The 23,932-nt window shown below is 38.1% G+C and overlaps 1 protein-coding gene across 4 annotated transcripts in view; it reads left to right on the top strand.

Moving 5' to 3' along the window:
* Nucleotides 1–3,034: 3,034 nt before the first annotated feature.
* The window catches only part of KATNAL1 (katanin catalytic subunit A1 like 1), a 92,190-nt gene continuing 71,292 nt past the window's right edge, over nt 3,035–23,932 (top strand). The window contains exons 1-2 of one of the 4 annotated variants that reach the window (XM_011219125.3): nt 3,035–3,450; nt 22,022–22,197. In XM_011219125.3, the coding sequence (XP_011217427.1) occupies nt 22,036–22,197 (162 nt within the window). In that variant the 5' untranslated portion in view covers nt 3,035–3,450; nt 22,022–22,035. Of the gene's footprint in view, nt 3,451–3,643; nt 3,822–3,900; nt 4,026–22,021; nt 22,198–23,932 lie in introns of those variants that run through there. The other 3 variants (XM_011219126.3, XM_011219127.3, XM_034665032.1) reach the window with 3 other exon arrangements.

The following is a 23,932-nucleotide window of genomic DNA, read 5'->3' as shown; positions in this document are numbered from 1 at the left end:
AAAACAGAACTGAGGAAAAACATCTGACTTTGAACGAGATACGCTAAGTCTCTCTCTCTCTTTTTTTTTTTTTTTTAAGATTTTTATTTATTTGAGAGAGAGAGAGCACACACGAGAGGTGGGGAGGGACGGGAAGATGGAAGGGTACGGGGAGAGGGAGGGAGGCAGACTCCCCACTGTACAGGAAGCCCGATGCAGGGCTTGATCCCAGGACCCCGAGATCATGACCTGAGCTTAACCGACTGAGCCACCCAGGTGCCCCTGGATGTTCTAAGTCTCTTTAATGAGGGCAACGGCTCATGACCATATTGTCTATGTAGATTCATCTGTTACTACTTTCAGATTTGCACAGTGTGTTTATCACTTGAACTAATCCAAAGTCTCCAGGGAAAATAAACTACTGTCAGTCCTCATTCCTTCCCAGCTGTCCATAGCCATGCTAGGTTTTCTAAGGCTGTGGTTCAGTAGCTCATGGTCTTCCCTGTGTGTGACCATCCTCCTTCAGCTTACTTGAAGGCAGCTGTTGCCTTTCACTGCTGTCATCATTCTCCTTAAGTGGTTTGTCCTGCTGAGCTGCTTCTCTGGGATCCTGTCTTCAAAACACAAGGAGGGTTACGCACTGGGGCCTTGCATTTGCAGACTTCTTCATGGCTGCAGACTGCGCTACAACCCTGGCCAGCTGCCTTGTAAGTGCAAGTGACTTGTCACGAGGGAAATCAGATGAGGGATAGATGGATCAGGTGAACCTATCATCCCTACTACAAAACATGTGTTCGGCTGATAGCAGATCAGTATCATCTTCTCCAGGAGTAAAGGAGACTCTATGTATATGCTCATTATATATGCAGAGTTGTGATCAAATTGCTAGAGGTGACAAGTCCAGGTGTTGCTTCTATAAGGATGTCGTTGTTGCTATTAAGCATTAACTCAGATTTTGTTCTGGATTTGATTGCTCGAATGCTGTCATTACTTCCGCACAATATAAGCTACGATCACAGACACTTTAGTTTTTTTTCTTTCTCTTGGATATTAGGTTACAGCTACTATATCAACTGCTTCCTCATTTATACTGAATAGTTTTCATAACTGAACCAACTAATGCAGGTAGCCTAGACAGGTCATGTGCATAAGCTTAATATTTACTGAGTATACTTTGGGCTGAATCAAACAGAATATGCAGATATATACTGAGTTGAAACATAGGACTTTAATAGCCGGCACTAGAGTTCCTCTTGGGGCAAGTACTTTCTTTACGTAGGAAAATACTTTGAAAAATAGTTGAGGAACAGAAGGTGGTCCTGAAGGAATAGATTAGGAGACAGAGATAACTAAAAGTACCGTATAAAGAGAGAAAAGAGGAAGGGAGAGATGGGACCAGGGAGATGGTGGTTAGTGCAGAGTTGCAGCTTCTGCTGAAAGAGAATGGGGGTTGGTAGATACTAATGCCATTGGGATACTGAAGGCCTTCCAAGACCAGGGAATTCTAACTTTAGGTTATTTGCGTCCTTCATTTAAAACCCCTCAGTTGCTCCAAACCTTCAGAGGAGCCTGCTATACAAACCACCAAAGGAAAGGGTTTGATATCCAAACTGTGGGCCAGCAGGAGAGAAAAGAGTTGCAGAAGGTGAGATGTGAGAGAGTCCACGTGTTCAGAGAAAGCAAGCACTCAGAGCCAGAAGTGACCCTGAGATTGTTTTATCCCCTGCCCCCTGGGGAATGTACAATCTCGGAGGGAACATTGGTTTGAGTCAATTTCAACAAAATTTCTGTGGACAAGGTGACCCCGACTGAGAACTGGATGACATACACATAAGTAGCTTGCTATTTTCAATCATAATTTCTCAAGAGACATTTATTGGTAGAAAACGACAGGATAATTTCCCCCCACTTCCTCCATTTACCTAAATCTCTAGGTCTCATTTTCCTCATCTGCAAGATCTGGAGACTGGATGGAGAACATCTCTGTGGTCCCTATTAGAGTCTACAGCGAAGTATAATCTCACAGATGCAGAGAACAGATTGGTGGCTGCCAGAGGTGGGGGGTGGGAGTAGTGGAGCAAAATGGGTGAGGAAGGGGGTCAAAGGGTACACATTTTCTATTATAAAATAAATAAGTCCTGGGGATGTAATGTACAGCCTGGTGACTATAGTTGACAACACTCTATTGTATTTTTTGAAAATTGCCAAGACTGATCTTAAATTATTTTTGTTTTTTTGAGGTATGTTTACCTACAGTGAAATGTACAGATTTAAAAATGTGCAGATTTTACATGTACCATTCCATGAGTTTTGACAAATGCACATACGTCTACAACCCAAACACTTAAGCATGATACAGAGCTTTTCCATCAATACAGAAAATTCTCTCTCAGTCCCACCCCTTGCTCACCTCTAGGCTACCATTCTTCTGACTCTTATCACGAAGGATTAAGCAACTAAGATCTAAAAGTCATTGTTAAATGCCAGTCTTTTATAGTGCTTCATTAGTATCAATGCCTTTCTCACAAGCACTTTGCGCTAGACATCATCTCCATTTTGCAGATTAAAACGTTCAGCATCAGTGCGTGTGAGTAAATAGCCCCTGGCTATCAGCTACCAAGCGCAGGGGCAGGACGTGAACCGAGAAGCCGGTTTTAGAAGCCCACGCGCTTAACCTGTTTCTACTGCAATGCATCTCTGAGACGGGTCTTGGAAGAGTCCATAAATGATTACCTCGGAAATATTACACATCAAAAATTCAGCCCAAATCAGTGCCACTGACAAGTTCTCAAACCTCCTTAAAAATCCTAAAGGCCGTACGCATTACGCCTTACGAAAGGATTCGTTTCTAGCCCACTCCTCAGAAAGTGGCAGAATGGTGTGAAAGATTGCAAATTCAGTTTTGCTGGTGAAAAGCCCAGAAAAGAGTGGCTCCGGTTCCCATCACGCCAACCGGCAGAGCCAGCGGGGGACGCCCGCAGAGGCGGCGGGGGAGGGGCCGGACCGGACGACCTTTAAAGTGCCGGGCGCTGAGCCGCTCAGGCGCTCCTTCTTCTGACGCCACAGGCTTCGTCTCAGAATAGAGCGGGCACCAACGCGCTCCGCCGACGGCACAGGACACGCGTCCTGCCAAGGGGATTGGACGCTGCCGCAGCAGGACTCATTGGGCAGTACCCGAGTTCACTTAGTCACTCGTCCTCTTCAATGTCATCGTCTCTCTCTCCCAGACGCACCCTTGCGCCTCCCTTCTCCCTCACCCGGGTGGGGTTCCCAGGCTCCTCCCCCGAGTTGACTCGGAGCCTCCGCGCTCCCCCCACCGCCCGGCCTGCGGCTGCCATGGCAACCGTACGCCGCCGCCACCGCCTCTTCACGCACGTCGGGAACTAACGGACTCCGCGGCGGCGGCGGCGGCTTGTGCCCCACCCCCACCGGGTCCGCATCACCAACGGCCCGCCGAACTTCGGCACGTAGGTAATGAATCAGAGGGAGACGGGCGCAAGCAGGAGGGCAGGTGGTGGGGTGTTCAGATTGACAGCCCCACCCGGTCTCCCGCTGCCACGGTAGTGCGGCGGCGCGGGTCCTGGGGCACCGTGAGGGGAGGTAGAGAACAGTGGGAGCGCGAGCCTCGCGGGGCATTATAGGGATTGTAGTTTAGCGGCTCCACAGGCTTGCGGCCTTGGCGGGGTGGCCTGGACCGGCGAACTACAAAGCCCGGCGGCCCTGACCGCCGGGAAAGACCGATAAACTTTGAGCAGACCGGGCGAGAGAGAACCTGTCTTTGTGGTGCAGGGTCTTTTGGGTGGTCGCGGAACTGGGCTCTGCGCTGGGAGAGGGAAGTGGAGGTGAGACTTGGGCTTCCCGCCCTGCGGTTTGGCCCGCCCGGGCTAACCGCGCTCAGCCCCACCCCGACTGGGCTGGGCCACCGCCCCGCTTAGTCTCAGGGATGAGCAGCCTCCCCAGCTGCAGGGCCTCGGGCCTGCGGCGTCTCTGACCCTCTCAGGTTGCTGCCTCTCGGTGCCGAACCGTATGTATGGCACACATTTGATGTGAGACCCGAGAAACTTTTTTTAAATAGGACTTTCTCCTTTCCCTAATACGTTTATTTCTAGGTATTTAATCATGTTTATTCTGAAGTAGCTCAGAGGTGTTTGCATTTTAACCCATTAGTAATTACTCAAAGGACATTAATGTTTAAAGGTCAAGTGTAGCAGTAGAGATCATGCTATTATATGGTAGTATCTTTTTCTTAAATCGTTTTGCCTTTTGCATTTTATTTATTGAGGGTCAGGATTGCAAAATGAGTACCCCCACACCCCCACTCACTAGCTTGAATAGTGCCTACACATATTTTGATTATATTTTGAAGATTAGTTTAAATTACTAGTGATTTTTAAAGCACAGACTTGTCTGTTTCTTTTTTCTTTTCTTTTTAGAAGTGGGTAGTAAGAACTATTTTCTTTGGTTATTTCAGTGTTCTTCAGAATTTTTCAGGAGCATGTTTTCAGAAAGAAAAATGCCATGTTCTACTTAAAAAAAAATACCCTGCAATACACCTTGGTCCTTAGAGTTGGCTCAGGTCCTGGTGGTAAGGAAGCCAACACAGATTTAGAAAACCTGCCTTGATTACTCTTTACAATTTTTCAACAGGTAGATAACCATCCGAGAAATTTGGTATTTATTATGTAGAGAAATTGTTGATAGAATAGTGGGCTTATTTTGTGTGTGTTTTATTTTTCTATTTATTCTTTTTATTAGAGAGAGAGGGAGAAGGAGGGAGTCTTAAGCACATGACTCCTGGCTTTATCTCACCACCCTGAGGTCACAACCTGAGCTCAAACCGAGAGTCAGATGCTTAGCTGACTGTACCACCCAGGTACCCCTGTGTGCGTGTTGTAAACAAAACAATAGAAGTCCACTACAAAATTCCCTTTTTCTCAATTAAAATGAGGCTGACTTGTAAATTTTACTTGAAGTACCAATTTTGTACAAGGAGATGGAAAGTAAATTTAGAAAGTCCATTAGAAAAAAAAATTGAGGCCTTATGGTATATAGTACAGGGGTTGGAAGTGTTTTATTTGTTTATTCAAGATTTGTTAAAAACCTATGATATTGTAGGTGTTATGCCTGGTAGTGGGAATAAAAAGGTGATAGAAGATAGTCTGTGTTGTGCACGAGCAGTCATGTCATCACAATAGTATGATAGAGATAGGTGCAAGTTGCTATAGGAGCCCAGAGTGGGAATTAACAGTAATATAACAGTAACATTTATTGAATACTTAATTTCAGTGAGGCACTGTACAGTATTTTGCATGTAGCCCATTATTTAATTCTCATAGAAATCCCTAGCTACTGTTATTTAGAGATGAGGAAACAGACTTAGAGATCTTGTTCAGAGTCATAGCTGATAAGGTTTGAACCTGGAATTTCAACCCAGGTAGGTCTAACTGATTTAAGTCATGATCTCAACCACTGATGCCATTCTCTGTACTCATTGGTAGAACGATCCTGACTCTGTTTAAGGAGATTGGGTGAAGCTTCCAGTATGATGTGACATTTGACTTGTGTTAAGAAAATTGAGTAACCTTTCACTGGGAGAGAAGATGAGGAAAGTCATTTTAGGCAGATGGCACAACAAAAGCGAAGGACAGATTCCAGTGTTTTGTGTTTGGAGAGCCCTAGGTCATTCTGATGCCTGAATCTCAGAGTACCTGCAGTGTAGTGGGGGGGGGGAGGGGCCGGATCCTAAGGTACTTGGTACCATGATAAAGAGTTCATAGTGTTTTTTTGGGGGTGGGGGCAACCACTGAAGAATTTCAAATGGAGTAGTGGTGTTACTGGGTTTGTATTTTAGAAAGATAACTCCAGCTGAAGTGTAGAGAATGGACCTTGGAGAGGGGAGAATAGAGTGGTATAGGGAAACCAGTTTTAGGGTGAAAAAAAGGGGGGGGGAAGTACAATAGAAAAATGAAGAAAAGTCTGAACTAAGCAGTTGCAGTTATGGAAATTCAGGGATTGTAGAAGTATTTAAGGGATAAAATTGATATGACTTAAGTTGGGGGCTAGAAAGATTTGGAACCCTAAGACAAATGATTCCTAGTTTTCTGGCTAGGATGTCTGTGAGGATAATGAAACCATTGATTTGAGAGGAGGAGGGACAGGGTTTTGTTGGAGTGAAAGTAAAGGTCAGTTCAGGTCTGAGCATTTATTCAGAGTTCCTGTGGGATATTCAGGTAAGGATACGTTTGGATCTGGAGCTCAGGAGAGAGTTGAGGGCTGGAGGTAGGGGTTTGCATGTGCATAAGTAATTGGAATTACAGGAGAGAATGGATCAGTTCACATTGGAGGAATGCATAGTAATGAAAAAGGAAAAGTTTGAATATGGAACTCTTGGGAAGAAACAGCATTTTTGGTGTGTGTGTGTGTGTGTGTGTGTGTGTGTGTGTGTTGGGGCGGGAGAGTGGGACCATGTTTGAAATGAAGTGGGAGAAGTGCCCACAAATGAGACTGAGAGGTTGGGAGGCAGAGAAGAAGCAGCAGAGCGAGCATGCATAAGAAATAACAAAGGAGAGGAAAGTAAGAAGCAGGAATGGTCCAGAGTATCCTGTGTCTTTGAGAGGGCAATTAAAGTAAAGATTGAAACACGTTCAATGGATTTGGTGGCTGTAAAGTATTTCTAAACTTTGCAAAAATGAAGAGGAATGTGAGCATAGGCTACTTGAATAACAAGCTTAAATTTTCCTTGATAATACATATACAAGAAAATAGAATAATGAGCTCCCCATGTAGTCATCATTTACCTTGAAGAATGAACACATAATCAATTTTGTTTCATCTATTACTCCTGCCTCCAAATGGATTATTTTAAAGCTAAACTCAGATATCATATCTTTTTATCTGTAATTATTTCAATATATATCTTTAAAATTAAGGGTTCTTGGGGTGCCTGGCTGGATCAGTCCATAGAGTGAGCAACTCTGGATCTCAGGGTTGTGAGTTCAAGCCCCACGTTTGGGTATAGAGATTACTTAAATAAATAAACTTTAAAAAAGAATTAAGGAGTCTTAAAAAAAACAAAAACAAACCCTGTAATATTATTCTACTTACTTGACAGTACTTCCTTAATACGAAATTTCCAGGCACACTTCTCTTTAAAGAAGTTTGACTCTGAAGAAGAGAAAGAGATGAGACAGTAACTAGAAACTGTTTGTAGGGTTTTTTTTTTCTTAAAGCTTGATAAACTATTAGGAAAAGAGCCAATAAAGAGGAAATGTTTGAAGATGTAGGACATGAGAGAGGAGATAGTGTTTAGAGGTCTCTGAAAATGTAGGAAAGGATGGGATGAGCGGGGTGGAAGAATTAGTCTAGAATGAGTTATATTTTGTAGGTATCAACTAAGTGCTCGCTGTGATCCTAGGCAGTGTGCTAACGTAGACAGGAGGAGAGGTGCTCTGAAAAAGAAAAAGTGAGAATAGATACGGATATTTATAGGTTGGGTGGTAAAAAGTTAGAGAGTTCAAACAGGTTCTCTACAAGGTAGATAGGAATCAAGGTCAATTGATGAGAGATTAGGTTTAGAGAAGGAGAATGGTGGAGATTTGAAATAAAGCCACTGTGGAAAGCTAGGACAGGTTAAGAATGGTTTCATCGAGCTGGGATTAGAATTCATTAATTTCCAGTGACAGCAAAACACAAGGTTGTGTGATTTTTTTTCCCCCTTAAATTTTGATTTACTATGGGAGAGCCTAAAACATTGAGGAAACCAATAGCCTAATGTTACTAAGGAGAAAAGAACCCAGGCCAAGAATTTATGATTGAGTATTCTTCAACAACTTTAGATTTATCCACTTAACTGATAATTATTATCTATTTTGTGTAAGTATCACAGTAAAATTAGAAAGGTCTTATGGATCCTTTGGATTAATACTTTATACTTTATTTTCTCAACATGCGCAGTGGTATTCTTTTATAGAGAACATTTCTCCAAGGATTGTTTATTGAATATGGTATAGTGGAAGGGGTCAGATATATCTCTTGTCAATTCTGCAACTACAACTTATTTTCTGTGTAATCACGGGCAAGTTTCCAAACCTGTCTCCTTACTAAGAAAAAGATATTAGTACTATTTATAAGATTTTTGGGAAGAATAGAAAGTTTAATGGAGGTAAACCGTAAGTCCCCAGTGACTGAAGGCCTTTCTCTTCCCTTTCTCTGCCTTAGCAACAGCGTGCCAGGATTGTCAGTTCTGTTTGACAAGAGGCCATGTTCTGTGACTTTACCTGACCATATTAAGCAGGTAGATCAAGGCAGTAGGTATAATTACAAAATAATGATTTGTTCTATAAAAGGATTCATCAATTACTCTCTTAAAAGAGGCTTCCTTAAATGCTGTAAAATGTTATTTTATAGATTATTAATAATACTACTAACTTCTACTAAGTTAGGTATATACAGGCATTAGCTAGATGAATTTAAGGCATAAATTATGAGAGTAGTTAAAAAATTTGCTTTTACAAAAACAAAAGGAGTGTTTTCCAAGGTGAGTTGTTTAATGTCCACTAGATGTCTTTATGTTTCTTTTGCTATGGATGGTTTGATTATGGTCCTATTTGAAGGTATGGAGATGGAATAAATGACCTTTTAAGTCCCTTTCCAACTTTGCAGTTCTTAATTAGTAATTGTCCATTAGGAATTGTTGATTAAGAGTTCTTATTAAGCAGCCTATTAAAAAGTGAGATTTATTTATATTTTAAGTTTTTATTTAAATTCCAGTTAATTAGGGCTGCCTGGGTGGCTGAATCTGTTAAGTGTCTGCCTTTGGCTCAGGTATAACCTGGAGTCCTGGGATCAAGCCCCTCATCAGGCTCCCTCTGCCCCTCACCCCACTTATGCTCTCTTTCTCTCAAATAAATAAATAAAAGTCTTTTTAAAAAATCCAGTTAGTTAACATACAGTGTGATTGTTTCAGCTGTACAATATAGTGATTCAACACTTCCATACAACAACTGGTGCTTATCACAAGTGAACTCCTTAATCCCCATCACCTATTTCCCCTATCTTCCCATTCAGGTCCCCTCTGGTGGCCCTCAGTTTGTTCTCTATAGTTAAGAGTCTGTTTCTTGGTTTGCCCCCCCCCCTTCCTCTCTGCTTGTTTGTTTTTTATTTCTTAAATTCCATCTATGAGTGAAGTCATATGGTATTTGTCTTTGACTTACTTTGCTCAGCATAATACTTTCATGTAGTTTCAAATGGCAAGATTTCATTATTTTTTAAAAATGAGCTTTAGTTTGAAATTTTTGTTCTTTCTAATATTTTTTTGGTATGAAGATATTTTTTATAAATGCTTCCATAACTTATAATCATGTCTGTATAACTTCAGCTTCATTTATTTTATTTCAATAGCATGTTCCTTCATTCTCTTGATTTCTCTGTACCCATGAGTGTCTTTATACTTAAGTATCCTTTTCTTTCTGATGATTTTCCCTTCTTCCATTTTTCTTGGTGATTAGGAGGTAGGAGGAAGTGAATGAGAGGGATCAGTAAGTTCTGTTTTGTTTTTCTTATCTACTCATGGGAGAATATGGATGAAAGTGGTATTTAATATATACTTCCCTGGTGTGAATGTAGGTATTTTTATTCTCTTATTTCCTCTGCCTTATTATATATTCTTTGAAGTGAATAATTATATGGGTCTTACATGTATTTGGGTGTTTGTTAAATGGGGTGGGTGTTTACTAAATAGTGTAGAGTGGATGGCGAATGTGTGAGTGAATGGATATGATAATAACATTAACTGTTTAAAGACTACTTGATAAACTAATACGATGCAGACAGGGTTTTGAAAGGCTTTATGTAATATTTTTCAAATACCATGAAAATAAGGCAGTAGTATTTAATTATATAGGCAACTGGAATAAAATACATTATTTCATCTCTACTAGTTAGCCTTTTATTTTCTATTTTTGGATTCGCTGTATAACTTTGAAGGAGTTGATGTATTTTGAAGGAATTTGGGGCAGTAGAATATATTGAGCCAACAGTGCACACTTTGAGTTTAGACACATCTGGGTGTAAATCCAGGCTCTGGGCAAGTTTAAATTCTTTAAAGCCTCAGCCTCCTCTTCTATTAAATGGGGGTAACCATTTTTATTTAGTGTGACGAGGATTAAATGAGATAATGACTAGACAGCCATTTCTATCATTTCCTGATGTGGAATAAACATTCAGTGAATGTTACTATTGTTTTTATGTTAAAAGAGTACTTAAGATAAATTTATGGTTTAAGCTGCCATCTTGACATGGAGTGGCAGATGATAAACATTATCTGCTGCTTCAGTGTTTTAAAGAATTGAGTACATGGGCAGAAATTATTGTAGAGGTTACTTTGTAGAAACATTTAAGCTCTTAAAATGATCTCTTTAGATTCCTTTATTTTGTATGAACAGTCATTTTTCTGTTTCCTAAGTTTGAGAAGTGAGCTTAGGTAAGGAAACAAATGAAAAGGCTTTGTTGCTACAGACATTTTCCTGTTGTCTCCAAGTTTGTGATGAAGTCCTATTCTCCATTGTTCATGGCAAGCTACAGTCCTTGAGTCTATAACCCATCATAAAGGGATGGGAGGTATCGTGGCTTTCAAAGTAAACTGTTTTGGTGACTAGTACTCACATAGTAGGTTAATTTATTGCTATTAAAACATACTTCAAGATGCAGTAATTTGAGCAGTTGTGGTTATGTGGTTTTTTTAATTACTTGGATTTATAGCAGGTATTGCCTGAAATAGACGGGACTTTGGTAATTTCAATCAACTTTTTATTTATTTTTTTATAAATATGTAGGGGCAGAACATTGGTAGAATTCAATGTGGTACAGAATGCTTAAAATCAAATCTGATTTGTTGTTTTGCTACCACTGTTCTAACTTGTATTATTTTGTTCACATTGCTATAGTTGAGGCTGCTTCAGTGTTTTTAAAACAGATATTTCAGGAATTTGCAACTCATAGAAGGGAAAGGAACATTCTGAGAGACTTATGGAAGTGTCAGAATGAAAATAGCTTAAAGCAATAATTTTTTCTTAAGCTTCACATGTATTACAGATGTAACTGAATTAGATATAACTCACCTAAAAAATTAGTTTGAAAAATGTTTTCTTTCCTATTTTAAAACCACTACTGTGGAGACAAAAGAATTATTTGTGACATCTTAAGCAGTTTAGGGTTCTCAGTATAAGCTAGTTTTTGGTTTTCCCAAACATATGCCTTAGTATTGGTATGAGATAAAAATCCAAGTGTGTTGGGAGAGAAAGCTCTGTGTGAGTGAGTGAATGTGTGTGTGTCTGTGTGTATTTGCTAGGAAGGATGCTAACATATTATCACATTTAGTTTTTAACTTTATGGTGATAAATATTATTTTCTCTATTGTATAGATACAGAACTAAGGCCTAGAGAAACTACATGATTTGCCTGAGGTCACAACTGAAAATTTGTGGTGCCTGGGTTTCTACTTAGCTTGAAATTTTTATATTGCCTTTACACTTGAATAGTTTAGTTTGGTATACCATTCTAGGTTGCAACTCCCGGACCCCTACCCCACCTTTAGCACTTGGAAGGTATAATTTCACTGATTCCAGGCTTCCACTGTTGCTTTTGAAAAGTTCGCTGTCTTCTCTTTGAAGATATTATAATATATCTCTCTATTGCCTTTAACATTCTAGAGTCTTGTCTGTAGGTGTGGACTTATTTTATTTTGAAATAGAGTTATTATCTTCCATAGATTTTGGAAATTTCTTAGCCATTATAGCCTGAATATTGACTCCTTTTTTTCCTTCTGGAATTCAAAATGGACATATCATGGACTATCTCTTTCTATTCTCTGCATTTCTTATCTTTGCTTACTTATTCTGTCTTTACAAGCTGCATTCTGGACAATTTCTTCAGCTCTGTCTTCTGGTTTCTTGATTCTTCTTTCAACTGTGTCTTTTTCCTTATTAGTCCATTGAGCTTTTAATTCAATGACTGTATTATTTTTTAATGCTAGAAGTTTGTTTTCTTTTTCATATGTGTGTGTTCATTTTTTAATGTCTTGTCTATGCTTTTAAATATACTTTACAGTAATAGATTATCACATGCTTTAGATAATAACATTAATTCTGCTCTATGTTGTAGCATTTGACTCTCTCATGGTAGATTGTATTTTTTTGGTATCTTCAAGTTTTAGATGTAACTGCAGTGGAAACTGGGAAAAGAATATATGCTGTACTTTTTTTTTTTTTTTCTTGAAAAGTGCCTATGTGCCGGGAATGGCCAGCAATCCCTGTACCGATGGATGAAAGATTACTCTGAACTTTGCTGTGAAAGTGAGAAGGCGAGAGGGTCAACGAATGGTCAGAGGCGAAGACCCTTTGCTCTTCTTCGCTCCTGCTTTTATTGGTCCTTCAGGATAATCACAAATCCTTATCACTGTTTCTCAAGCACATGATGTGTGACAAGGGGTCTATTGAAACTGGGAGGATCGGTTTACAGGAAAAGATACGATATGCTAATTTGCATGTTCTATGAGTGCTGCTAAACGTAGCCTAAGGGACAATGCCTACATGTTAGATCACGGGGCTGCTGTTTGGGCTAGGAAAGTTTTGGGAAGGCAACTCCCCACGGCATTCCAGTGGCCCAGTGGTCACACAGGCCTCGGCATTCCAAAGGCCTACACCCTTCTCCAAAACCTTCCCTGCCCTTAGCGGCCTCCGTGTTACATTTTAGCAAGCCTCCCTGTTACATTTTATTATGGCTGATTTCATGCTCTACATTAACCCCAATACCTATGGAGAACTGATGAATAAATAAACAAATTTTAGTACATCCATACAAGGAGATACTACTCAGCTATAAAAAGCATGTAATTACTGATACATGCAACAACATGGTTGAATCTCAGAAGCATTATTCTAAATGAAAGAAGCCGAACACCAGAATACATACTGAGTGATTCTATTTGTGTCACATTCTAGAACACAGAAAACTATGATATGTGAACAGAAGAATACATTATGGGGGTAGAGATTGACTGCAAAGTGGCAAGAAGGAATTTTCTGGGGTGATGGGGAATGTTCTCTGTGTCCACGGTCATGGTGGATGTGCAACTGTATGTATTTTTCAAAAGAAATCAAATCATACAATTTAAGTGAATGAATTCCATTGTATAAAGGTTATATCTTAATAAAATTGATTTTAAAAAGGCAGGTAAGGGGCACCTGGGTGACATAGTTGGTTAAGGATCTGACTCTCGGTTTCAGCTCAGGTCGTGATCTCAGGGTTGTGAGATCTAGCCCTCTGTCAGGGTCTGTGCTCAGCATGGAGTCTGCTTGAGATTCTCTCTCCCTCTCCCTCTGCCCCTCCCACTCATGCATGTGTTCTCTCTCTCTCAAAGAAATAAATAAATCTTAAAAAAAAATTTAAAAAGCAGGCAAAACTCATCAATGGTAACAGAAATCAGAATAGTAATTGCCCTTGAGGAGGAGTACTATCTGGGAGGGGACATGGAGTGTCCTTCTGGAGTGCTGGAAATGTTCTGTATTGCAATGTGGGTGTTACGTGGATGCACCAGTGTTAAAATTCTTCGAGCTGTACATTTAAGACTTGTGTAGTCTTATATAAGTTATATACTTCAGTACGAAAATACAAAAGGAAAAAGTACTCTAGAGAAAGATTAGAATATGAAGTTCAGAAAATCTTGAAGGAAGTAGAGCCAGAGGACAAAGCAATGGGAAATAGGAGAGAAAAGGTAAGAAAATTAAAGGACCAACCTACGAAGTCCAGCATCTTAACAGAGGTGCTGCAGAAAGAGAAAACAGAAAAAATGGAAAGAAATCATCAGTGAAATAAAAATTAAAGACATTTAATTTCTAGATTGAAAGAATCCCAAACAGACCATTTCAAATACATCATCAACAATTTTTGAAAGCTTATGTCAAAGAGAAGATCCTACAAACTTTCAGAAAGGGGAAAAAAACAGGTGATATATAAAGGATCAGGAATTTGAATGACATCAGTATTCCCAACTTAATTGAAACCTAGAAGGTAATAGAGCAGTGCCTTTAAAATTCTGAAGGAAAATTATTTGCAAAATAGGATTCAATAGCCAATCAAACGATCACTAAAGTATGAAGGTAGAATAAAGTCTCAAAAACTCTACCTCCCGTATATGGAAAATGTGTTCCATAAAAGTAAGGTAGCAAACCAAGAAAAAGAAAGACATAGAAAAAAAATCAACACAGAAGAGGCAAAGGGACTCCCTAGGGTGAAAGTTGATACCAAGTTGAACAGCCTTGCAAAGTAGATAGAGTGTCTTCCTTCAGAGGAAAGGTTAGGCTTGCTTACAGCCTTGGAAGAAAGTGATTAGTATATCATCTTCCTTTGGAACAAAGGATAGGTTCAGTATAATAGACTGGGTTCCCTAAACAGGATTCCTTTCCTGTAGTGCAACCTACTATATATGCAGATGTCAGCTGGCCCATTATGCGTTGCCTTGTGGGAACTGGGGCTTGGGGAACTGGTGCCTCCTACCTCCCCATACCTTGGGTTGTCTTCTGGAAGTTTTATAGTTTTAACTTATGTTTTGGTCAATCATTTGTTTTGAGACAATTTTTGTATATGATGTGAGTTAAGAGTTGGGGTTCGGGTTCTTTTTGCATATGGATATCTGGTTGTTTCAACACCTTTTTTTGAAAAAAAAATTGCCCTTGTTCACTTGCCTTGACAACTTTGTGAGAAATTAATTGGCCATATATGTATGGATCTATTTCTGAACTGCCTAATTTGTTCCATTGGTCTGTGAGTGTCTCTGTTTGCCAGTCCTACACTGTCTTGATTGCTGCAACTTTATAGTATATCTTGGGAATCAGATAGTATAAGTTGTCTTACTTTACTCTTTTGCTAAAGTGTTTTGGCTATTCAGTGCCCTTTGTATTTCCAGATAAATTGTGAAATCAGCTTGTTAGTTTTTGCAAGAATGGCTGCTGGAATTTTATTTGGGATTGTATTGACTCTATAGATCACTTTCAAGAGAATTGATATCTTACCCATATCAAATGTGTCAGTTCATAAATGTGTGCACACACACGTATATCCATTAATTTAGGTCATCTTTAACTTCCCTTAGCAGTTTTTGGTAGTTTTCAGTATTCAGATCTTGCATATATTTTGTTAAATTTATCTCTGAGTATTTAATATTTTTTAGTGATTTCATTGTTTTGATTTTTGTTTTCAATTATTATTAGTATGTAGAATGCAATTGATTTTTTCGCAATTGATTTTTTATATTGATTTTGTGTCCTACAATATAATAACTTTTGAGTTACAAAGCTCACTTATTTGTTCTAGTAGCTATTATAGATTCCTTAGGATTTTCTCCATTAAAAATCATGTCGTATATGAATAAAAGCAACTTCTTTTCCAATCTGTATGCCTTTTATTTTTTTCTTGCTTTATTGCAGTAGTTAGAACCTCTAGTTCTAATGTTGAATAAAAGGGATGAGAGCAAATATATTGGCCTTGTTCTTTGTTGATATTGGGGGAGAGCATTCACTCTTTAACAGTAAATATGATTTTAACTCTAAGTATTTCATAGATGCTTTTTTTTTTAAAGATTTTATTTATTTATTTATTTGACAGAGATAGAGACAGCCAGCGAGAGAGGGAACACAAGCAGGGGGAGTGGGAGAGGAAGAAGCAGGCTCATACTGGAGGAGCCTGATGTGGGGCTCGATCCCATAACACCGGGATCACCCCCTGAGCTGAAGGCAGACGCTTAACCACTGTGCCACCCAGGCGCCCCTCATAGATGCCCTTTACTGGGTTGAGGAAATTCTCTTCTTAGTTTGCTAAGAGTTCTTATGAATGGTGTTGACTTTTTGGTCAAAGCTTTTTATGTATCTATTGAGATGATCATATATTTCATTTCTAGTCTTTTAAAATTCTATTTTTTTTTTAAATGGAAACCACCTTGAAAAAAAAAACACCTTGAATTTTTGGTATAAACCCCTCTTTGGTCATAATGCATTATCCTTTCTTATGTATTACTGCATCTGACTACCTAACATTTAAAGATTTTTGTATCTATGTTCCTTAGAGATATTGGTATATACATTTCTTTTATATAATATCTGGTTTTGTTATCTGGATAATGCTGGCCTTAAAATATAAGTTGGATGTTTTTCTGCCTCTTCTTTTTTTTCTGAGAGTTTGTTTAGAATTGGTTTTATTTTTTCCTTAAATGCTTTGGGAGAATTCACTAGTGAAGCCATTTGGATCTGGGGGGTTTGTTTGTTTGTTAGTTTTGATGGGAAGATTTTAAATTACAAGTTGCATATTATTGATTAATAGAGGACTATTCAGATTAACCACTCTATTTCTTCTTGAGTAAGCTTTGGTATTTTGTGACTTTTATAGAATTTGCCCATTTCATTAAGCCCTCTTTTGCCTTTTAATATCTCTAAAGTTTGTAATGCCAACCCCTCCTTCATTTCTGATTTTGTTAATTTGTGTTTTCTCTTTCCCTTTTCTGGTCAGTATTACTAAAGGTATATTCATTTTAATGATATTTCTAAAGAACCAGCGTGGCTGCATTGAAATTTTCTGTTCTTCTGTTTCTACTTTATTGATTTCTGCTCTTAAATTTATTGTGTTCTACTTCTTTTGGGTTTAATTTGTATTTTCCCAAATTCTTTTTTAAAAAAATTAAAAGAAAAGATTTTATTTATTCATTTGAGAGAGAGAGAGAGGGAGCGCGCACGAGCTAAGCAGGGAGCCTGATGTGGGCCAGTTCCAGGACCTGGAGATCATGACCTGAGTGGAAGGCAGATGCTCAACCATCTGAGCCACCTAGGTGCCCCTTCCCAGGTTCTTAAGATAGAAGCTGAAAGCAGGAGTCAGCACATAACAGTCTGGGGACCAGATCTAGCCAGCCACTTTTTTTGAATGGCTTACGAATTGAGAATGGTATTTGCATTCTTTTAATGGTTAAAAAAGTCAAAAGAAGAATACTATTTTGTGACATGTGGAACTTCAGTGAAATTTAGTTATCAGTGTCGGTAAATAAAGGTTTATTGGAACACAGCCACACTCATTTGTTTGTATATTATTTATGGCTCCTTTTGTGAGTTTGAGTAGTTGGGACAGAGATTTTGTGACATTCTCAATGTTTTGCACTGCTGCTTGGTGCACTATAATCACTGTTTTAAGTAACTTGCATATCACTATACTGTGACATTTTACTTTATTAGCACATACCTATCATGTGTAAACAAAGATGAGAAAAATGGACTTGACATATTATACTTCTAAAGTACCTTAGAGTATGGACTATCAAATTAGATGACAGAGCCTTGATTATTATGCAGTGATACCAGAGCTGTGCCAAAGAAACACTTGTATTACCAGACTAATCATTCATCACAGTATTCCCAACTCACAGGAAAATAATGGTCAGAAAAATTAGAAAATTTAAAAAAAGAATATCTTACCTAGCAGAATTTCTTCACAAAAAAAATTTTTTTTATGTCATGTTAGTCACCATACAGTACATCCTCAGTTTTTGATGTAGTGTTCCATGATTCATTGTTTGCATGTAACACCCAGGGCTCCATGCAATACGTGCCCTCCTTAATACCCATCACCGGCCTATCCCATCCTCCCACCTCCTCTTCACAAAATTATTAATAGTGAAAATCAGGCTGCACCGAGGTTAAGTTTCTGAGTGTCTCATTTGTTAGCCAAGTAAGGAAGTTGTTTACTGATAGTGCCTTAACTAAATCGTGTTTGATTGTAGAAGCCAAAGAAATGTGTCTGGAGAAAATAAACTTGTTTAAATCTATTAGCCTTTTGGCGAGAACAGTTGCTGGAAGAGTTGAGAACATTAATAATCAATTAAAAAACAAAGCAAATGATTTTGAGTGGTTTTCCTTGGCTTTTGTGGATTGACAGAGGTTCCCAGTACAGCTCAATTGTCATTATTCAAGAAGTCAATTCTAAGTTTGAAGTTTTTGAAGAATTAGCTTTAAAAACAGTGTTCATGGAATAACTACAAACAAAAATATTTACAAAAAGTTCAGAAAACACTAATTGTGTATGACCTGAGGTGAAATCTGCTAAGATGTATTACAACTGATGGTGGCAAAAATACGTGTAGAGCAGGAAAAGGCTGAGGTGAACAGATTTACAAAACTGAAATTGTAAAGTTAAAAATCTATGGTTTCTTATGGTTTTATTTATCAGCAGGTATTTTATGGAGAATATTTGAATATATCATGCGATATAGAACTAGTAGCGTGTCAAGACTCAAGAGTGTTGCTCTTGTGGACTTAGTTTTGTCAGCTCCATGAATTTTTGTCAGAAATAGAAGCTGAATATCCTGACTTTCCCTACCGCACTGCAGTTCAGTGGCTTAGTAGTGGTAAAGTTATATTTTAGTCTTTTGGGCTTAGGGCTGAATTGACGTTTTTCTGAATGAGAGAAACTGCTCTCAACCACTGTTACTGAACACTGAATGGCTTTGGAAATCAGTTTTTGCTGCAGACTTGATAATGTTTCTTAATGTGCTCAATCTAAAATTACAAGCAAAACAGTGGTTATATGCAAAACTAAAAGTTATTTCGATGCCAACCAGTGTTGTTTAAATCACAAGTAATATTAAGCTGTTTTATGTAGCTTTGCATGCCATCAGAAGTGAAGGTAAAGTAGTGATGTCACTCAGATTTGCAGTAGATAGTTTCTGAGCTCCATTTCAGCAGCCTTCTGAGACTTTGATGCAAATGCAAAGGAAATTACCATATTACAAAATGCATTTGACTTGCACCTTAACCTTTAATTGGAAGTGATTAATCTGCGATGTAAGGACATGCTGAAAGACATATTAAGAGAAGAATAAAGTCTGTAGTTACCTTCCAAACAATGGACATGCTGAATTGAAATCATATGTATGTGACGGCACCTTTCTATGTAAAAAAGACATTTTCAAACATGAAATACATAAACTCTTACTAAAAAGCAGCATTACCATATGAATGTTTGCAATTGATTTTTTAAAAAAGATTTTATTTATTTGAGATAGAGCAAGAGCGTGCAAGAGAGAGAGCACACGAGTTGTGGGGGCAGAGGGAGAGGGAGAAGCAGGCTCCCCACTGAGCAGGGAGCCCTGTGCAGGGCTCAATCCCAGGACCCTGCAATCATGACCTGGGCCAAAGGCAGATGCTTAGCTGACTGAGCCACCCAGGCACCCCTGCAATTGACTTCGATGATAAGGAATACAAATTTTGAATCTCAACTAAGTGAAATATTATCTTCCCCCCCGCCCCCCAAAAGAGCTTCATTCTTACCAGGAGATGGGTTTTACAAAAACTGTACTCAGTGGTTTTTACTATAATGTTTTTAATTTTATCAATAAAAATTATGGAAATTTTTGTCTCATAATTTAAGTATTTATATAATATCCTTAATTTTGCCTCTTGACACTTAAAGCCTAAAATACTTACCGTCTGACCTTTTATAGAAAAAGTTTGCTGGGGTGCCTGGGTAGCTCAGTTGGTTAAGCATCTGCCTTTGGCTCAGGTCACGATCCCAGGGTTCTGGAATCAAGTCCTGCATCAGGCTCCCTGGCAGGGAGCCTGCTTCTCCCTCTCCCTCTGCTTGCTGCTCCCCCAGCTTGTGCTCTCTCTCTCTGTCAAATAAAATCTTTAAAAAAAAGTTTGCTGACCCCTGTTTTATGTCAAGATATTTTTATCCTGCATAGTTGTGAACCTGCACATATTAGCAGAATTAATGCTTTTGTGTCACAGTGACTTTAAAAGAAAATGATATATGGAACAGCTTTGTTTCTACTGGATTTATTAATTACAGCTCATTCTCTGTAATACGACTTTATTGCTTGGTGTTACTGTTCTGATTTGAACAAGAGGTTTTCCATGGTTTCTGTGTGGGTAAATCTGAACACTGAAGTTTGTAACTGTGCAAATGTAGTGTACTCTTTGCTGTGGTGTGATTCTCAAATAACACAGATGCTGCCTTCAAGAACTTCTGTGTGAAGGGACAAATAATATGTCAAAACACATAAAGGAAACAGGTTTATTTTCAAGAATGTACTGGAGTCCTTTGGAATGCCTAGAACTAGATGTGCTTAATTTTGAGGAAGAGTTTTTGAACCCCTGAGGAATAGAGAAGAGGTAGAGAGAAGGGGCCAAGCAACACCAAAATTTTATTCCCTCAGAAAGGCACGGAGAACTGTTTTTTTAATTTAAATTCATTTCAGTTATTTAACATATAGTGTATAGTTTCAAAGGGAGAGAGTTAGGTAATTCATCAGTTGTATATAACACCCAGTGCTCATTACATCATGTGCCTCTTATGGTTTGTCTCCCTTTCTGATTTTTTTGTTTCATTTTTCTCTCTCTTCCTGTATGCTCCTCTGTTTTGTTTCTTAAATTCCACATATGGGTGAACTCATATGATAATTGTCTTTCTCTGATTGACTTATATCGCTTAGCATAATACCCTCTAGTTCCGTGCATGTTGTTGCAAATGGCAAGATTTCATTTTTTGATGGCTGAGTAATATTCCATTCTGTACATATACCACATCTTCTTTATCCATTCATCTGTTGATGGACGTCTGGGCTCTTTCCATAGTTTGGCTATTGTGGACATTGCTGCTATAAACATTGGGGTGCAGGTGCCCCTTTGGATCACTACATTTGTATCTTTGGGGTGTATACCTAGTAGTGCAATTGCTGGGTCAGAGGGTAGCTCTATTTTCAACTTTTTGAGGAATCTCCATACTCCCCATTTCCCAGAGTGGCTGTACCAGCTAGCATTCCCATAAATAGTATAAGAGGGTTCCCCTGTCTTTGCATCCTTACCAACATTTGTCGTTTCCTGACTTGTTAATTTTAGCCATTCTGATGGGTGTGAGGTGGTATCTCATTGTGGTTTTGATTTGTATTTCCCTGATGCGGGGTGATGTTGAGCGTTTTTTCATGTGTCTGTTGGCCATTTGTATGTCTTCTTTGGAGACATGTCTGTTCATGTCTTCCGCCCATTTCTTGACTGGATTAGGCATGGAGAAATATTTTGATATTCTCTACTAAGTGGATTTCATTGGTTTACTGTTCTGGGAAGTAAGAGTAGGGCAATTTGGACTCTTCCTGGATATCTTTCTGCTTTATCTCTGAACTTCCTACTCTTTGTAGTCTTGGATGGAAAGTATCTTTGCGTAGAGGCCTTGGGTGATTCTTGAATGAGTTTGGGAAGCCAGGAAGAAAAGCCAGAATTAGTGGGCTGGACGGCTTTAGTGGAAACCAGAGGTTCGGATGATAACTCTTTTTCCTAGCATCTGAAGAAGGGAAAAGATCAATGATAGTTATTTGCACAGACAAAAAGCTATAGAATGGAATGGCAAAATCATAGAAGATTACAAGCTGAGGAGCAAAAAGCACTCAGGTAGTTTAATTCACGGGTTTTTGCTTAGACTTAAGTTCTGTGGTACAATTAAATACATATAAATAATGCACGGACAACTAGAGGCTGTTCCTTCAAAATGTATTCCTTAACTATGACTTTTGGTTTTGGGGGCTAAAATGTTTTAGAGCTAATTTTTGCAGTTTTTTCAGTGGAAAAAATATGTGATATTCATATGTATCTATTTATTGTCAAGAATAAATTAAATACAGTCAAGTTCATCCTTATTGTTACTAGAGCTTATGGTAATTATAAATGAGCAAGGGAAACTAGTGTCCAATTTATGTACCTTTAACATAAGCCAGTATTTCAGAGCTGTGTAATTTCTCTCTGTGTTATCTCCTTAGGTGTTCTTTCATGATGTCCTTTGTACTTCCAAAATTAGAAACTTTGTTCAGTATTATAAGATGCATTCAGATAACCTCAAAGAAAGAGAGAACCATTTTGACTTTGAAAGTAGTTTTAAGTAGAGATTTTAAATAATAAGAAAAAATGTTCTAAAGTTGGTGCCGAAAACTTAATAAGAAGACATTATGTATTCTGTGTAGGTCTCTGGAGGAAGATGAATTTGGCTGAGATTTGTGACAATGCAAAGAAAGGAAGAGAATATGCACTTCTTGGAAACTATGACTCATCAATGGTATATTACCAGGGGGTGATACAGCAGATTCAAAGACATTGCCAGTCAGTCAGAGACCCGGCTGTCAAAGGCAAATGGCAACAGGTAAGACACATTCAAGTATTGAGTGAGTGAGGGCTGTAGTTTGTTATACTTGAGGGACTAGAGGTGGCAAATTAATTGTTGGAGGTTTTGTAAATAGTTTTTATTTTTCCAAATACCGAAATATATTTAAAATGTACTCTGAATAATTTTGTCTTGCCTAGTTAGTATTTTATATATTTTTCATAGGTTTCATGAGACATATTTTGAAGATATTTAATTCTAATTGAATCTACTTTCAATTTTTTAAATTTTCATGATCAGTCACCTAGTTGTGTGTGATTTTTGATATGAGGTATTTCTACTTGCCCTTTCCCCTTTCATTTTTACATGAAGTTTTGAACCATTTCATTAAACTTTTAAGAAAGTTTCCTCTTCTTTTGAAAGACTCCCTACAAATACAAAGGAGACAATAATCTAATGAAACTAATATATTTGCTGTGTCTCTTGACTGTACAACTTGATTATATAGTAGTACAGTTAATAAAAACTTGAATTAGAATTTCCCCACTTATTCTTAAAACTTAAGATCCTTTTAAAAATTAAAAGTACAAAGTCAAGCATTTCTTTGAAGTTTCCATTTAATGTACTAATGCCTTTCAAGTGTTTCTTTTAATTTTTCCATGTCAGAAATTGATGTTTCACAAAGTTTTCATGGTAAATTTGGCTTATTTTCTGACTTAAGCCTTACCAAATTATGTTGAGTGAGAACAATATACTTGCTTTAACTCAAGTTGAATTTTTAGTTGTGTTTTTTCTATCTACATACTAGCCACAGGCAAGAGTGGTTTATTAGCTTGGAAATATTTTTGACAATTTCTTAATTGTGTTAAATACTGACCATTTCTATTCACATATTTCTACTATATTTATTTCCATTAGGTTCTGTAATTTCATTTCTGCAAGTATATAATTGCATATATTAGCAGGTGAATTTTACCTAGATTTTTCTTTTCTCTGCTTTATAATAAAGTGCTTTCTGGTTAAAAACAAATTAGAATTATTAAAATGAATTTATAAATGTAATTTTCAATCTTTTATCTGTTTGCCTCTGAAAATTAGTTTGGTCTCACAGTTTGAAAACACAAGAGTTTCCACATAGTAGGTACTCAGTGAAGTTTCTTAAATATGGGAAAATTCTTGCCTTTGAACTCAAAATGAACTTTATCCAACACTTGAAAGAATTTAAATAAGTCCAGAAGAATTCAGATTTTGGGTGAAGGAGAATTTTTTTTTTTTAAGATTTTATTCTGCTTTTCTTTTTTTCTTTTTCTTTTTTTTTTTTTAAGATTTTATTTATTTATTTGATAGAGAGCGACAGCCAGAGAGAGAGGGAACACAAGCAGGAGGAGGTAGGAGAGGAAGAAGGAGGCTTCCAGCAGAGGAACCTGATGCGGGGCTTGATCTCAGAATGCTGGGATCACGCCCTGAGCCGAAGGCAGACACTTAACCACTGCGCCACCCAGGCGCCCCTAGGTGAAGGAGAATTTAAATAAAAATTGGAAATGGTTAATGCTTAGTATTCCAGCACTTCAGGCTTTCATATACTTAGTGATATTAGGAGTAGGAAATGCTGGTGAACATTTTGGCTGATAATTTTCTGAAGGCTATTTACAAATATATTAAAAGGATTTAGCATTAACGTTTTAGATTTCTGGGAATGGTTAACTTGTTACTGACTTAGTTGCTTGTTTTAAATTATATTAATGGTCATCACATTCATTGGTAGAAATAAGAG

The sequence above is a fragment of the Ailuropoda melanoleuca genome, chromosome 7 (genome assembly GCF_002007445.2).
Source record: "Ailuropoda melanoleuca isolate Jingjing chromosome 7, ASM200744v2, whole genome shotgun sequence".
Lineage (NCBI taxonomy): Eukaryota > Metazoa > Chordata > Mammalia > Carnivora > Ursidae > Ailuropoda > Ailuropoda melanoleuca.
Note: the sequence above shows the minus strand (reverse complement) of the source record. Positions and strands in the feature narration are given on the sequence as shown.